The sequence below is a fragment of the Mycteria americana genome, chromosome Z (assembly GCF_035582795.1).
Source record: "Mycteria americana isolate JAX WOST 10 ecotype Jacksonville Zoo and Gardens chromosome Z, USCA_MyAme_1.0, whole genome shotgun sequence".
Taxonomy (NCBI): Eukaryota; Metazoa; Chordata; class Aves; order Ciconiiformes; family Ciconiidae; genus Mycteria; species Mycteria americana.
In genome coordinates, this window is record NC_134396.1 from 12,486,476 (window position 1) to 12,501,815 (window position 15,340).

Sequence of the window (15,340 nt, forward strand, 5' to 3'; positions counted from 1 at the left end):
TTTCAAGGAAGATTTCTTTAGGAACTAGAAGAGAGCTATTACATGAGTGTACGTGAAAAAGAGAAAGTACCCTAATTTTGACAGGCAGTATTTTAAGCCTGCCAGCAAAACAAACAATCAGTTTGAATTTGAAGGGGTTTTTTGTTGTGTAACTGCAGCAGGAGAGAATTACTCACTCTGTAACCTAGTTAAGACAGAAGCTTGAGGGCTTTTTTTTTTTTTTTAATTAGGGAGAATTTCTGACAGTAAGTGTTATGCACTCAGTTTTCATTAAACAAAGAGGAAAGGAACTCAAGATTTAACTTAAGCTTTCTTTTCTTCCCATTAAATAGTCTTATTTATGTGAAATTGGTTTATAAAAACTAGTTTGTGAGAATTTTTACATAACCAGCAGTTATGCAAATTTTTGTGGTGCCCATACCTTTAAATATTCCTTCGTATATTTTTGTTCCTTTCTACATGTTTCATTGAAAGAAAAGGATGAACCTTTGTTAAATCAGATTGATTCAACTACATTACACAGTACTTAGAAGGTACTTTAAAAGTGTGTAATCTAGAGTTGGAATTAAGAAACATGCTTTTTTAACTTTCAACGATGAGATTCTAGGAAGGGGGAAAAGGAAAAGCAGCAAATAAAGTGGTCAGATGAGGACAGTTTCACCAAAGTGACTGCAAAATTCATTTTTATAGTCTATAGTAAGAGACAAGAAATTAGAAGTTGGTTACACATCTTACAGCCCATTTCCATTTTTTACATTACTGTTAGAATTGCTATTGCAATCTAAATGATGCACTGCTTTTGAGCAGTGGAGAAGATGACTTTGTGGAACGGTGTTTAGTTGAACATTAACCTACCCCAAACAAGTAGTAGCATTTTTACTATTGGTCATTTTACAGGGAGATAACACTTAGTACATGTAAGCAAACGGTCCTGAAGTTTTCACTAAGAGAAAAAAGCCACTAGTGTACGTAACAGGCCAGTATTGCCATCACAGGTACCAAGCATCTCCATGACCTTTAAGCAGGCTGACTGTACACTGAACTTGAGGAATGCACAGATGTTCAGTTTCACTAGCTTCTACAAACTGGAGGATAGGGTGACCAAGATCTCATGAACGATTACAAGGCTAAAAGGCAATCTTGCAGATCAACTTTCATGCCTTGTCCTCTTGACAAGGTACCTCCTCTTCCTTTTTACCTAGCCAGTACCAGCAGTAACCTCTGAGGGTGCTCTTCTGATGCAAATAACATTATACCTCAAGGGATCATAATGGTTTAGTTGTTATTCATATCCTCTATAAAGCATGACCTTCAGCTGTAAAAAAAAACACCTGTTCCTTGAACTTCCCTGTGCTTCAGTCTCAGAATTGGAGTTTCTCCATTTTCTGTTAAAATTTGTCTAGTTGATCTTGTCAAGGTCTAGCAACCAACAGGTTCTGGGCTGCTTTGCTAGGCAGTAGCAAAAAACAGACGACAGTCTTCTGATCTGGTTTCTCTCCCCTTTAATTATACACAGAAAACAATCTGATCACTCAAGTGCTCTGGAACTGGCCCATCCAGGACTTTGTAAAAGACTAGGAGCTGCTTCTCCTGTGACTCTGGCTAACCCTGAAAGCTATGTCAGTAGTAACAAAGTTCTACAGGAGGTAGCTTCAGGGTCTGACAATACTGTCTGTGTTCTACTTAAAATTTAGGAACATTTTCCTAATTAAGTCTATGGACACAGTTTTAGATAGGTTTTCCATTTTAAGACTATTTAAGTTTTATATCTGAAAGGAAAGAGAGTCTTGAAATTTCTAACCATTTCAGTTACACTGTACCATCTAGTTCAGAACCAAGTGTGGTGCTCACAAAACCTGGCTACGCTTTCAAGAGCAACTCAAGACAACCTAGGCTGTCCTGCCCTTCTCCCACCTCTGGCCATCCACTGCTATCCCCTTCCTTGCCACAGCACTAGATTTTCACACCAGCCTGTCCAAAAAAAAGAAAAAGCCCATGCCCACACAACACAGGTTTTTCAGGAGCACTTGCTCATCTGGCTGAGTGTGTGACTGTTAGAGCTGGTGTAAAGGACAGAATAGGAACATGTAGCCAAGAGTGTGGAAGAAGGGAGAACAAGGACAAATTGGCTATAGTCTCAGATCAGCTTAAACACCTCATGAAATTGTTTCCTGGTCAGTGGTGGTTTCCCCTCCACAGTTTTAAGCAGTCCAAAAGGAATGCACTGCGTTTTTTGTAAACATCCTCTACTTAACCCAGTTGGCCTCCTTATCTGTGGAAGCAACCAAATCTTCACTTGAGGCTCTGTGCCATCTTAAAAACTTGTGCTGAATTGGTGTTTCAAGTTCTCCAAGACACACAAGGCTCCTACCTGGTCCTCAACCAGGAAGTTCTTCTCTTTTAACAAAGTAATATCTACAAACTGGGAGAAAGGCAGTTACCCTTAAGGGAGACTATGGCAAATAAGAATATTCTAGCTTGATTATTAACCAAAGTTTTTTCTCATGCTGTACTGAACTCACAATTAAGTGCCAATTAAGAGAAACTGTACTAGACCAACATGAAACTGAGAAGAATTTTTACGTTTCTCTGTACTTACCCTGAAAAATAGGATTTGTACATTCTGCACTTGTGTGCTGACAGGAAGTCAGCTTCAGCTTTTGTAAAGAAATCCACAATTTACAGTTAAGTTGAGGGGTATCAAACAGGAATTCTGGCTGTATCAGAGAAATAATCTCCATAAAACACAGTAAATGACAGCCTCAAAACAGATCAGTTATTCGGCTAACGGCTGCTCATTTAAGAAAAGGGTATTTTTTATAGCTTACATTCTTACTAGAGAGATGATGCTGTTAAATAACCCCACAGACAGATAAATGCCATCATTCCAAGCTGAACCTATACAGCTAGTAATCACTACTGAGGGCAAGGGAGAATGTAAGTTCTCCCACTCTTACACATGTATTTTTGCTTTAATTTTCAGCCAGGACAACCATGTTTGTTTTGCTGCTCATTTTGCAATGTACAGTCTGGGGTAAGGAAGTACGCAAGAGATTTAAAGAAACTGAGACAGATCAACCTCACGCTGCTGGAGAGTTTGGAGCATCTGTAAAAGAGACTGTTCTTTGCAGAAAAGCAGATGTGCTGAAAGTTTTTTTTTCCACGAGCAGTCAAGAGGAAGAATCAACACCTCTTAGACAGGAGGTTCTGGGAATACAGAAAACTACTCAGTGAAAGAATAGATTTAAAAAATAAGAAAGCATTTAGACTTGACACCTAGAGGTGAGGGCTCTACAAGAGAAAAGTCAACACACTATTTTCAGTAGCTGAGATGAGTGGGTAGCCCACAACTCACCTCGTAGCCACTTAATCTTACTTTTCTACCCCAAGGAATGCAAAATATTTCTAATACCAGCACACTGATTGTTCTGATAGCACCAGAAGCTGTGTTAGGCTTCAGTAATCAGGATGTATGTATTTAAAAGCAGGAGCTACATTCTAATCTCTGCTACTATTCTACTTGCAACTATACACGACTTACATTTTTATCTGATTTATGATTTGGGTAGCAGAGAAGCCAGATCAGCAACCTGGGCCAGCTGACAACTACAAGACTCCCTCACCATGCCTTACACCTTTGGCTGAGCCAAGGCAAGGGTGGTAGAGGCAGGAAGCGAAGGAAACCTTCCTCTGAGCTGGAGCAGCCTCAACACAGAAGAGTGCAATTTCTAGTCCAGTCATTTACTAAGAAGGAGAACTACATCATATTCTAGTTTCTTCACATTCAACAGTTTAGTACTACATGGGAGCACTAGTTCAGTTATCTACATTACCAATCCATTAGAAGTCACAACACTTGTTTAAAAATATTCACATAGAGAAGTGTATTCTCCCTTATATCTACCTTTCAATCAAAAAAATTGACTTTTAGAAGCACTAAGTACCTGTTAGTCTAAAAAACATGCAGTTCTCTCTCCTGTGAGCATTTACAGAAGTATAAATACAAAATAAAAAATGCAGAGACAAGACAGTAATATATCCTAGCCTGCTCTATTACTGACACAGAGAAAAATATGCAGCTCAGGCAAGCCAGTTGCAGGTCACAAGCAAAGGCTGTGCCCTGGGCTCTGCTCTGTTCAGGGGAAAGAGAAGGTTGAAGTTAGACCAGCCGATCAACAACCACCTGGAACTCATCAGCAGTTCACCCAGTAGGGCAGAGGCCAATTGCCCTGATTACTGACAGGCCTGACAGAAAGATTTAAAGCCCTCAGACTAATAGCTAAAAGACACTAGAGGGGGGAGGATGGAAAGGGAGAGATCAGCAGCTCCTTGTGCTGCAGTGCTGCTCATGGGGTGGGGAAGAATCCAACCAGCTGCAGCCAAAGCAAGCGAGAGTGACTTCTCCCACTATAACCCTTCATGTTTAGGGGAAATGAAGTATTTAATCACTGCTTGCATTATGTGCTCAGTATTACATTCACTGTTAAAGGCTTTTATTTTATTGTCTAGAGAATTAAAAAGCCCACAGATACAAAACCATGTACATGGCCCCAAAGATCAAGATCTTCTACATGCAATCTACCTAAAGCCCTAGGCTTACAGGCAGGGAAAACAATACAGCAAAAGAAACTGAACTATCCAGGTCAGCTGTTGACAAGGCAGGGAGGGATTTTTTTTTACTGCAGGTGACATCAACTATGAATGTCATTTAAGACCAGCACTCTTTTAAACTCCACAAGTTATAACTATTTTTCCATTTCAGTCTTTGTTTAGTGGGAGCGCACAGCAAGAGGCTGTCACAGTATTTCACAAATAGCTACACACCCTAACCTGAAATACCATTCAGACTCTGGAAATACAAGAGGCAATTAGTTGTTAGGAATGCAAATGCTCTTTTTCCATTGAGTCTTACAAGCATAACAATATTTCATTTAAACAGTCTTAGTAACTAAGTCAGGCCTTACAATGGCAGTGCTACAGAAGGACTCAGAATTTCCATAAGATTGTCTACCTTGTCATCCACCAGAATGTCATTTTATACTGTACACACTGCTGCATGCCACCATGCTTAAGAGGAGTATTTTTAGTTACCAGAACCACATTTTTTCATGGTACACTGAAGTTTGTAGTGTCTAACAGTACATTTTGAGAACATAAGCTCTGTATTAAGCTAGATCTAAACAGAATTTTAAAAGGAAAAAATGAGAATACCCTATATATTTTAGGCCATCAGAGCAATTGTTTTGTACTGATTCAGAAGACTTCCTGAGAAGTTCATTTAAGCAGAATTCATAAAAAAATATTTATACAACATCACTCTTGATATTTGAGTATAATGAATAATGCCACAGCATAGAAAGTCTTCCAGTACTCATATAATAGAGCAGGTGTCACTTTCCACTTTCAGCAGAAATTATCAGCATTAGATTTGTGATGTTAGTTTCTATATATTAATGGTTAGAGATTTCATTTTCTAGTGTTGATGACTGGAGTTTTAAGACTCAAGAAGAGATGGGAAGAATGACAAGAGACTGAGTCTGCAAGCAGAAATAGTGACCTTACTTCCATTCCCAGGATCTCCACTAGCATTAGACCCAGCCACCATACTGGCTTGGAGTATTTTAACCGAATACTAGTACTGCCATATAAGCTCACCTAATGAAAAAATTGGAGCCTTAATTTCCCCGAGTCAGCAAAAAGCTACAGAACTCACTCAAGAAACACCAAGAGAAGGAGACACTAAGATGATGATTTTTGGAATATAATGGGGAACAGTTCCTGACTGGAGCTATTTGCAAGGCTCAATCTCATTGCCTCCCTTCTGTATCTCAGCATTAAATGCCCTCTTGATCCCTTAAGGGCCATATATGCTCCCCATTAGCTTGCTGCACATGAGAAGGTTCCCTGGTTATAATTAGAAGTGTATTCTCTCAGGTCTCTCCACCACTAGCTTCCAAACCAGCCCCTTCAGCTTAAGGTAAGTATAGTCCATTGCCCTTCAGATACCTTAAAATAGGGTAGATAAGCTTAGATATATATGTGTTCCTTATCCCAGTACTCCAGTTTCAGAGAATATCGCACCTACTGTTAAGTTTCAGTGACTTAAGTCAGAACAGGCTTAGAGTAATCTGCAGATCTGCAATAACAAACTGAAGTTAAAGGGACAAAAATACATTAAGATTAATTTGAGGAAAAAATTCCACCTTATTCTAAGAGAGGCAGAAGCTACCCAAAATGCTGAAATTTGATACATAATCTCTGCTATACTTACAGCAAAAACTGAGCAAAACTCCTGTTTGGTACAGCTTCCTCCTTCCCTAGGAAAGGATCATGTAACGAAAAGGTATGACCCTTCTTCTATGCCAGGGACAGCTAGCTAACACCTTGAAGAGACCTTATGAGATCAAGCAAGCCCCATGAGGCCCCTCTGAAAGCTGCATAATTAGCAATGGCAGCTGAAAGGGAGGAGGCACTAAAATCTAGGCTAAGTCTAGCAAGATCCATTGTTTCATCAGCAGCATCACAGAAATAAGGGTGTATTGACATGGCTCCTGCATACCTTTGGTTCCATTTAGTAGAACTGGGGTTTGTAGCCATTCCAAGATGGGTGCCCTGACCTGACATACTTGCCTTTTTTAATTTAAGGTAAAAAAACCCTTTATTTTCCTGTTGCCGGATATCAAGATGCCACATGAACAGGAGATGCCAAAACTGTGTTCAAGTACAATACATATAAAACTGAAGTACCTTAACACACTTCTGAGTCAGACTGCTTCTTGGTTACAGCTTTTTAAAGATGAACTGGCAAAGTTTATAGAAGAGCAAGACCAGCCTATTAATTCTTCTTGTACTGGCTGTTTCAAATCATATAACTTAATGTGGTAAGAGAAAGACTGTATGATAAGTGCACCAGACAGTTTCAACATTATTTTTCTGTATCATATTCTGCTAAAGAAGCTTACTTGGTTCTATCTTTGGCTTCTATATGAACAAGCAGTCTGATTTTAAAAGCTGGACCTGACTGTGCTAGAATGATTCATGTACCAGAGAATCTGGCAAAAGTAGTTTGAAAGACACAATGCAAGTTTATCAATAGACAGGTTTTAGTTCCGTGCCTCTGAGATCAGTCTCATAACTTGGACAGGAAAATTCCTCCCAGAAAGTGGGTCAACTCATTAGCAGTTGATTGTTAAACAAGAAGAGATGAGCAGAAGATCCTTAATGTAAGTGGCACAGTTTTCTTCCAGTTTTTAAACTGCAGGACTATACCACTCTGGCTGGAAAATTGCTTGTGGGTCTACTCACACGTGGGACTGAGAGGTCTATTGCTGCAGCTGAACTGATTAGTATTTCCTGGTGTAGTGGCAACTATATTCTTCCAACAAAACAGTCTAAGAAAGTATCTCAAGGAAATCTTGCTTCTTCAGGATAGCTTTAAATGGTTTTAATTTTTGTCATAAGACTGGCCTAAAACTAGTCACTTGCTAGTCATCCATTATCTGAATTTCTAGTGTTTGTGGATTTTTCAGCTGTCTTCAGTCAACTATTTTACCTGATTAAACCCCAAGAAGGAGGAGCTTCCTTTCTGGGATAGGAAAAAGAACCAATCCCTGGCACCACTACCACCACCTCCCTGAGCAGATACAGCAATAATCAAGCCCATACCAATGAATCTGACTTTTTTAAAGCCATACTTCTGTGGGAGATATATCTTGCCAATAAGGTTCTATGTCATTCTGTTCAGCACTTTTTTCTTTTTTTCCTCCCCATCAGCCAAGGTGAGTTTGTTTTAATTCTCCTGGACTAATTCTGGAAAGAGCATTATCAGTTGTCAGGAATAAATCCAAGTCACTTGGAAAGCTACAAAGCTCAAGTTCTCTTTCATCATCAAGTACCTTCCGGAGCTAGGTCACCTCTTTGTTCTTTGTGCTACCTGCTTCCGTGGCTCCAACTCAGTCACAGATAGAGGACTATCACAGCTTTATCCTGTCATCAGCATCTGGCCAGCTCAACAGTGCTCCTACATAAAACTATGCAGTAGTAGGCAACCAGTAGTCAACTCTTTACTTCCCCTCCTACCAGGGCTGTGATTGTATGCATTTCAAACCAAGCTGCTTTTAGTCAGTATGAGTTCATGCTATCCAACTCTTTAAAACCAGGTCAGTGTAGTGAATCAGGTCAGCATAGGCTCAACAAGCACCCAAGCAGCTATAAGGGTGAGGCAGGACCTCTTCAACTATGAGAGATGAGCTATTTTATCATTTAGCTGTAGTGTGGTACCTCACTTTCCGCAGAATATACGTCAGAAGCCCCTTCCCTCCCATTCCCTTAAGCAAAGGTCACCACCTTCACATAAGGATGCTGCAAGAGCCCTTCTGTCTGTTTAAGGTTAAAAAGTCACCAGGACTCAAGCAGCTGGTAAGGAACCTCACTGCTGACAAGCATCTTCCTCTATTATGCCAAGAGGAAAGAGTATAGTGCTGAGATCAAGATTTGGCTCTTGGGAAGGCACTGGAAGGTGAATTAGGATTTACCCATTGCTGTAAAAAGCAAGTGCAAGAATTTCTCTTTCTAAGGCAGCGGTTAGTCAGAGTACAATATACATTTCAACAGCAATACCTGGCAAAGCAAGAACCTGATTGCTGACTTTGAATAGTGTTCATTAACTAGTTGAGTTCTAACCTGAAGATTTTCTGTAGGCTTCCTAACAAGACAGAGAGAGCCTCTGGGTAGAGCATCTTTCTTGGGGGGGGGGGGGGGAGATAAAAAGTGACCGTTGCCAAGATCAGTTAACAAGGGACAATGTCATAACCAGAGTATTCGGTCCTATGGGTTTGAGAAAGCATAGTAGGAGAGGGAAGATTGTCCCTGTTTTAGGTGACAACTATGTTTCCAATGAACTGAGAGTCAACTTAATGAGTGTCAGCTCATGCTACCTGGTAGACAGTGTCATTTGAAGACAAGCTGCTCTTTCACATGAAACTGTTACAGCTTAACAATGTATGCATGCGCTAGAAAAAAGATTCAGCATCCACATGATGTGGAAAATAAGGATGGTGACACATAGGTCAGTGAGTCACAAGTAATAAGGGAAGAGGTTTTATTTGAACTAGGGCAATGAGGAACTGCTAACCCACATAGGAGGCCTTCCTTGACTGAAGAGCAATACCTTAATCATCATGGAGATGACTGCCTTCAGTGATGGCAAGAGTAAACACTCCCAGAAGGGAAGAACAGCACCTAAAGCAAAAGCATTACACAGGGTGTACAGAGTGGTCCAGTCATCTCACTCTCCCAGGTCACACACTGCAAAAGCAAACTCACCTGTCCTCTTCATATCTATCTGCTGTTTAGCCTCTATTGCCCTGTATCACACAACATTCCAGCAGTCTTTAAACAGTAAGCTTAAGAAAGTGATGTAAGCATTTAGTATTTCTGGGTTTAGTTCACATGTTCTTATGTTTGGAAGACTACTCCTTCCCTTACTCAGAAGTAGTTTCATGACAAAAAAAGATAAATAAGACTGCCACAGCCTCACCTTCCCCACCACCAGCCACCTACCAACCTCCTCCTTTTTTGCACGGGTACTGCTTGCAGCTCAGCGTGCCTCAACACCCACATAGCAGATAGCTCCACTGCTAGAGAACGGCTGGGCAGTAGGGAAGTTTTCAGTTGGCTTCTTGAACCAGCACAGGACATGGAGAGGAGGAGGAAAAAAAAAAAAAAAAAAAAAAAAGAAAACCCTACACATACACCAAACATAATTAGATTCTACAGCAGTTTTAAATTTAACTAATTAATTCTTTACTATTTCCAACATATTGCAGAACAGTGAAGGGCCAAATTCTTTAGAAGACATCAGTTTTTCTAATCTTGGGTTGTACATATCCTTGCATTACACCAGCAATCACATATTGACAAGTACACTCCCTAATTACTTAAAATAGCTTGTCAGTGAGTGTATAATCAGGCAAGAGATTAAAGAAACACAGTTCTGTTGTCTTGCATCCCTGCACGCAAGTTCAGCATGAACTGCAACAAGCAGGGACCAGATGCCAGTTGTCCTAGAGTCTAGCATCACAGAGAATGTTTTCCTTATTGCTCCAGTTGCTCCAGCCACCTCTGCAGAACTTACTTTAATCTCACTTGGTCTTAGTGAGAGTTTGGTATAAAGGTAAATGTATTTACTTCCACCGATTACACTTCTTCCACTGATTACAGGAATATTAACCCTGGGTTTCCCAACTTTGTTCTTTAAGTGTTGTTTACCTGCCTTAATGAAGAAGCAGCCTGATTTGCAGTCGAACAATAGATCTGTAAGAGTGGCACAGAGTATATGTATACTGCGTAATGAAGACATCAGTGACAAGCTAACTAATTAAGTTATTCTAATAAGCTGTTATTTTTTGCATGACAAATTGGAAGTGTAATAAACCATAAGAATCAAGTCTCAGTACCAGTGAAAAAAGGTTTTACTATTGTCTAGAAATGTCATTCCATTTACACATCTGTGCCATGCTATATAAAATATCTCTCCATCAAAAAAATAAGGAGGGACAAGTAACAAAACTATGCAGGAGAAGGAAACCCAGACCACTCATGCCTTCCAGGGACTGAATTGGATTGCACAGAGTAAGGGAGCTGTTGCTTGCAGCACTGCAGAGCTGCATACGGACATGCAGCACGCACACACCCAGCACTGCAGATCAGCACACACTCACAGAATGCAGATACAGCCTCATCACACTATTTAAGGACAGATACTGCAGAAATCTGCAGCTTTTTCTTGTTTTAGATTACAGAATATTAAACTAGCTTAATGCTGAAACACTGGTATCATTTAGAAGGAGAAAATTCTCATCCTGATGAGAGAAAGAGTTTTTATTTATTTTCTCAAGGCACCAAAGACTGCTTTCCCTGAATTCTCTACCCCTTACTGGGTAGAAATGTGGATGAGAGAGAGAGCTTCTTTATGGCCAATTAAGAGCAACCTTAGACTTAAGTCTCAGGCAACCAAACTGATCTAATAGCTTAATGCCACATAAAGGGGCAAGTTGCTCCCTCCTGTGCTGCCTGCTCTTTCTTGATCTCTTTCTTACTCTCTTACCTCTGCTCCATCTTGGGCACTTGTCAGACCTTTCAATAAACCCATTTAAATCACCAAAAATCACAGTAAAGCTCTTTTTCCCTTCCTTCCCTTTTGGAAAACTTGTGTTGGGAGAGCTGAACCTGCACAAAGAATGGTTTGACTAAAACAGGAGCGAGTAAGTCAGACATACACAGTCAGAGTCATCTGCTTCCATTAAAGCGAGCTTATAGATAAGTCAGGTCACTGTAACTTGAAGTAATAGCCTCAGGTTTTTTTTCTGTCTAACATTTCCTGAGACAATGAAATTAAATTTTTCTTCCCCATCTTTACTTACTATGAGGAAGGTGCGGGCAGGAGAGGAAGGAGAAAAAAGGCAAGCTCTGTATCAAGTGACAGTAGGAGTTACCGTGGGGATCGTGAGTATGCTACTGGTAGCCCTTTTTGTGGTAGAATGGGCTACCACACCAAGATAGGGAGTTCAGTCCTCAACTGAAGGTGGCCTACCTAGTTTTAAACTTTCATTATGACACAGTTGAAGTTTTCTTTTCGAGGCTTCATGGTCTCTTTAGTGGAGATACTAAGTATCGGGTTATCAATACCAGCAAGTCACTTTATCTGGGCAGTTACCTCGGTCATTTGAGCAGATATCAAAGTGCACGTGGCAGGGAAGGACAGGGAGAATGTGAGACTTAGAATAAAAGTCCACAATCAACAGGAACTATTCTTCTTACAGCAAAAAAATTAAAACAGATTCCCCCTTTAGACACACAGGCTTAAGACCTATGTTCTTCTAAGTGCCTGTCTAAATCACATGGGAGCCAGGCAGAAGAGAAAGAGAATTTGGTCCTATATCCAGTATCTTTCCCATTCCTACACTTACATATTTTTGTCTCAGCTAGAGTTTCACTGAAACCTGTAACTCAGTGTGTTTAAAGTTGCAGGTGTCAAGAGACTTATGTTATGCACTGCCTGCATTTTTCCCCCTGCAGGTAGGAAGTAAACAAGCCCAAGGGAAAATAAAAAGTCTGTCAACCCTCCAGCACACCGAGGCATCAGACTAGGGCATCTGTGATCCAAGTGCTACATGGGGGCAGCGGAAGGTGTGTACATTGATATGACACTGCAGGGCAAGGTCAAGAATCTACCCCCCTAGGTAGTGACCTGGGGCAGGAGCAGGGGGAAACCCCCATTCTTTTAGCTAGGTAACCCTCAAGTCATATGCCTCCTGTAGTTTTAATTTTAATATATTTTGTTTTCCTTGATTACTCAGGGTTACTTAGGATATGCACCTATGCTTCAAAGAGACCAAAGTATACGCATAGGGCAAACTCTTGCCCAATTATAAAGATTTTGTAATGACAGTTATCAGGACAGACAAAACTGCTTTAGTGGCCGTAAAGATAGCATGGAAGTTTAAGCCTTGCTACAGCACAGCTTCGTAAAACCTGTGATCTGAATAAAGATTGCTCCTACTGAACTACATGGATGCACTATCGTTCTCCAAAAACTCTCCCTCATATAACATTTATTCAGAGCAATGCATCACTCACCATAATTTTGTTCTTTAATGCCATTTAGCTACAGATACAATTGCTATTTGAAGCATCTAGCAAGATAAAATGTTACTCATTATATCCATACTGATGCTAGAGACACCGTTAGCTAAGACGGACTTCATGGGCCGGACCTTTTTCACTGAACACCATCCACTGAACATGATGAGAAAGTGCTTGGATTTATTACTGAAGTACTGCTCTCAGTTGATTAAGAAGCAAACATCCAAAACTAACACTTCCTAAGACTGACTGGGAAGTACATCTTCAGATGCTGAAGACCTTTCCCAGGCTCTCAACACCCAGAGGTCCAGAGGAGTCACAGCTCTTTAGACAGTCAAGCTCCTCCTTTGCTAACATCATTACTCTTTACACTGTGTCATTACATAAAAGGAAAAAATTAATGCAAATTGACAGGCCACGATGTAGCTTCAACAGAGCTAGAGATTGAAACAGAAGAAAGAAACATTAGGAAGGTGCCGTTCATTTGCACTAGCTAAGACAACATTTGCAGTGCTGTGGCAGTGTGCTGTGGCTGCTGCCGTTCGAGGCATGGCCATCACCGCACCCAGGCCATCACTCCTGCCCCCACACGCGTCCCTTGCTGCTGCACACCGACACGAGGACGCACACGTCATGTTCTAATAAACACCCCATTTCACTTTCAGCCTCAACCTAGAGCACTAGCTTAGTTTCACGGAGACCGCACACAACTGAAATCTTCAAGTAAGTCTCGTCCCTACTGCACAACACCTATCGTTTCACCTCTGTTGGGCGCTGGGATGAAGCCTGTTTCCCGTGATGCCGGCGCCCTTCAGGGCGGTCTTCCGACCCACCAAGGGTAACAAGCGCAGCCCAGGCTGCAGACACCTACCTTCCCAGCGCAGGCTTTTCCCACAACCGGTTTATAGCCGACAGAAGAGGTTAGGGGAGGAAGAGCGAGGACATCGGAGAGAGGCGGGATTCCAGACGTCAGTGGATAAGCAGCAGCAGCCCCCTCCCCCGGGACTCTCCCCTTCCCAGCCCGCGGCCCCGGCGGCCGGGGGGCCGGCAGTGACCAGACTCCTCCGGGCGAGGGGCGGGCGAGCGCGGCGCCGCCGTCTCCCCGGGGCGACGGCGAAGGGAAGGCGAGAGGGAGGGAGGGGGGCGAAGGGAGGGCAGGCAGCGGTGGAAGCGGCAGACAGGCAGAGCGAAGGCGCAGGCTGGAAGAAGACCGGCTCCCGGGTGGTGCCCGGCGCCGCGGGGAGGGGGAGGCGAGCATGCGATTAGCCCGGTGCCGCGCGGGGAGGGAGCGGAGCGCAGCGCAGCGCCCCGAGGACGGCTTCCCTCGCCCCCTCCGCGGCCCGCCGACCTACCCAGCACCACGCAGACCACGTCCAGCGCCACGAAGGGCAGCCGCGTCCTGTCAAACATGCTGGCAGCGCCGGGCGCCCGGCCTCAGGCGCGGCGGCGGCGCCTCCTCGCGCGGCGCGTTGACAGCCTCGGCCCGAGGGGCGGGAGCGGCGCGGAGGCGGCAGGGAGGGGCTCAGCCGCGGCGAGGCGCTGCGCTCCGAGCCGACGGCGCCCGCCCCCCGCGATCCCAGCACCGCCGCAACGGCCGCCGCCCGCACTGCGCTACTGCCGCCACTGCGGCGCCCACCGGGGCTTTAAGGCGGGCGGAGGGGAGGGAAGGAGGGAGGGAGGGAGGGAGGGAAGGAGGGAGGGAGGGAGGGAGGGAGGGAAGGAAGGGCGGAGGGGAGGGAGGGAGCGAGGGAGGCAGGCAGCGAAGGGCGGGCGGAGGGGAGGGAGGGAGCGAGGGAGGCAGGCAGCGAAGGGCGGGCGGAGGGGAGGGAGCGAGGGAGGCAGGCAGCGAAGGGCGGGCGGAGGGGAGGGAGGCAGGCAGCGAAGAGCGAGCTGCCGGCGGCGCCCCCACCCGCCGCCGTGACGCCCCGCCCGGCGGCCGCGCTTCAACGGCAGGCCGGGGCCGACCAATCGCGCCGCGGCCCGCCCCCGGGGCGGCCCGCCTCCCGCCCGCCCCGCCGCTGCGGCGCGAGCCCCGCCGTGTGAGGGGAGCCCTGGCCTGCGAGGGCGCGCCTCGCCCGTCGCCCGCCTGCCTGAGGCGATGGCGGCCCCTCGGCCCCCGCCCGCCCCTCGGCGCGGGTCCCCCCCGGCCGGCCGGGGTCGTGGGGCTGCCGCAGGGCCAGCGCCGCCCGAGGGAGTGCCGCGGCGGTCGCCCGTGCTCTGCCTCCACCTGCCTGCCCGGCCCTGTCCTGCGGCCACGCGGGTCGTGGCACCGGAGCGTGGCCTGCCCGGCCCCCGAGGGGCCGCCGGGGTGACGAACACCCGAGGGCCCGTCGGTGGCGCCCGACCCCGTCCGGACACGGGACTCCAGCCGCCGCGGTGCCCCGGCCTGCCTGCGACAGAGCTGGGGAGCGGTCCTCTGCTGCAAACACGGGGGCTGATTTAAATTCTCTTTTGTTTTAAAAACAAGGGAAAAGCTGCCTCCGCCTCTGGAAGAGCGTTGGAAAATTGCAAAAGAGCTGAGAAGCTGAATTTCAGCCCAACCCAAACCAATCTTTTTCTTTCCAAATAAAAGCTTTTAACAAGGAAAACAGTGACCAACACGAAGGAACTGTTTTCTGCATAACAACATTTTTATTTTAACGGCCTTTACCACAAGACACAAACTTACCACTCACGCCACTGAGCACATCTGTGT

At 44.6% G+C, this 15,340-nt stretch overlaps 1 protein-coding gene across 5 annotated transcripts in view; it reads right to left on the reverse strand.

The window, feature by feature from the left end:
- The window catches only part of PLPP1 (phospholipid phosphatase 1), a 66,102-nt gene extending 51,835 nt beyond the window's left edge, over positions 1 to 14,267 (reverse strand). For 2 of the 5 annotated variants that reach the window (XM_075526536.1, XM_075526541.1), the window contains exon 1: positions 13,998 to 14,139. Coding sequence is in view for 2 of the 5 variants with exons in the window: in XM_075526540.1 (XP_075382655.1) it covers positions 13,998 to 14,055 (58 nt within the window). In the remaining 3 variants the exon portion in view is untranslated. Of the gene's footprint in view, positions 1 to 13,516; positions 13,731 to 13,997 lie in introns of those variants that run through there. The other 3 variants (XM_075526540.1, XM_075526539.1, XM_075526537.1) reach the window with 3 other exon arrangements.
- Positions 14,268 to 15,340: the final 1,073 nt, after the last annotated feature.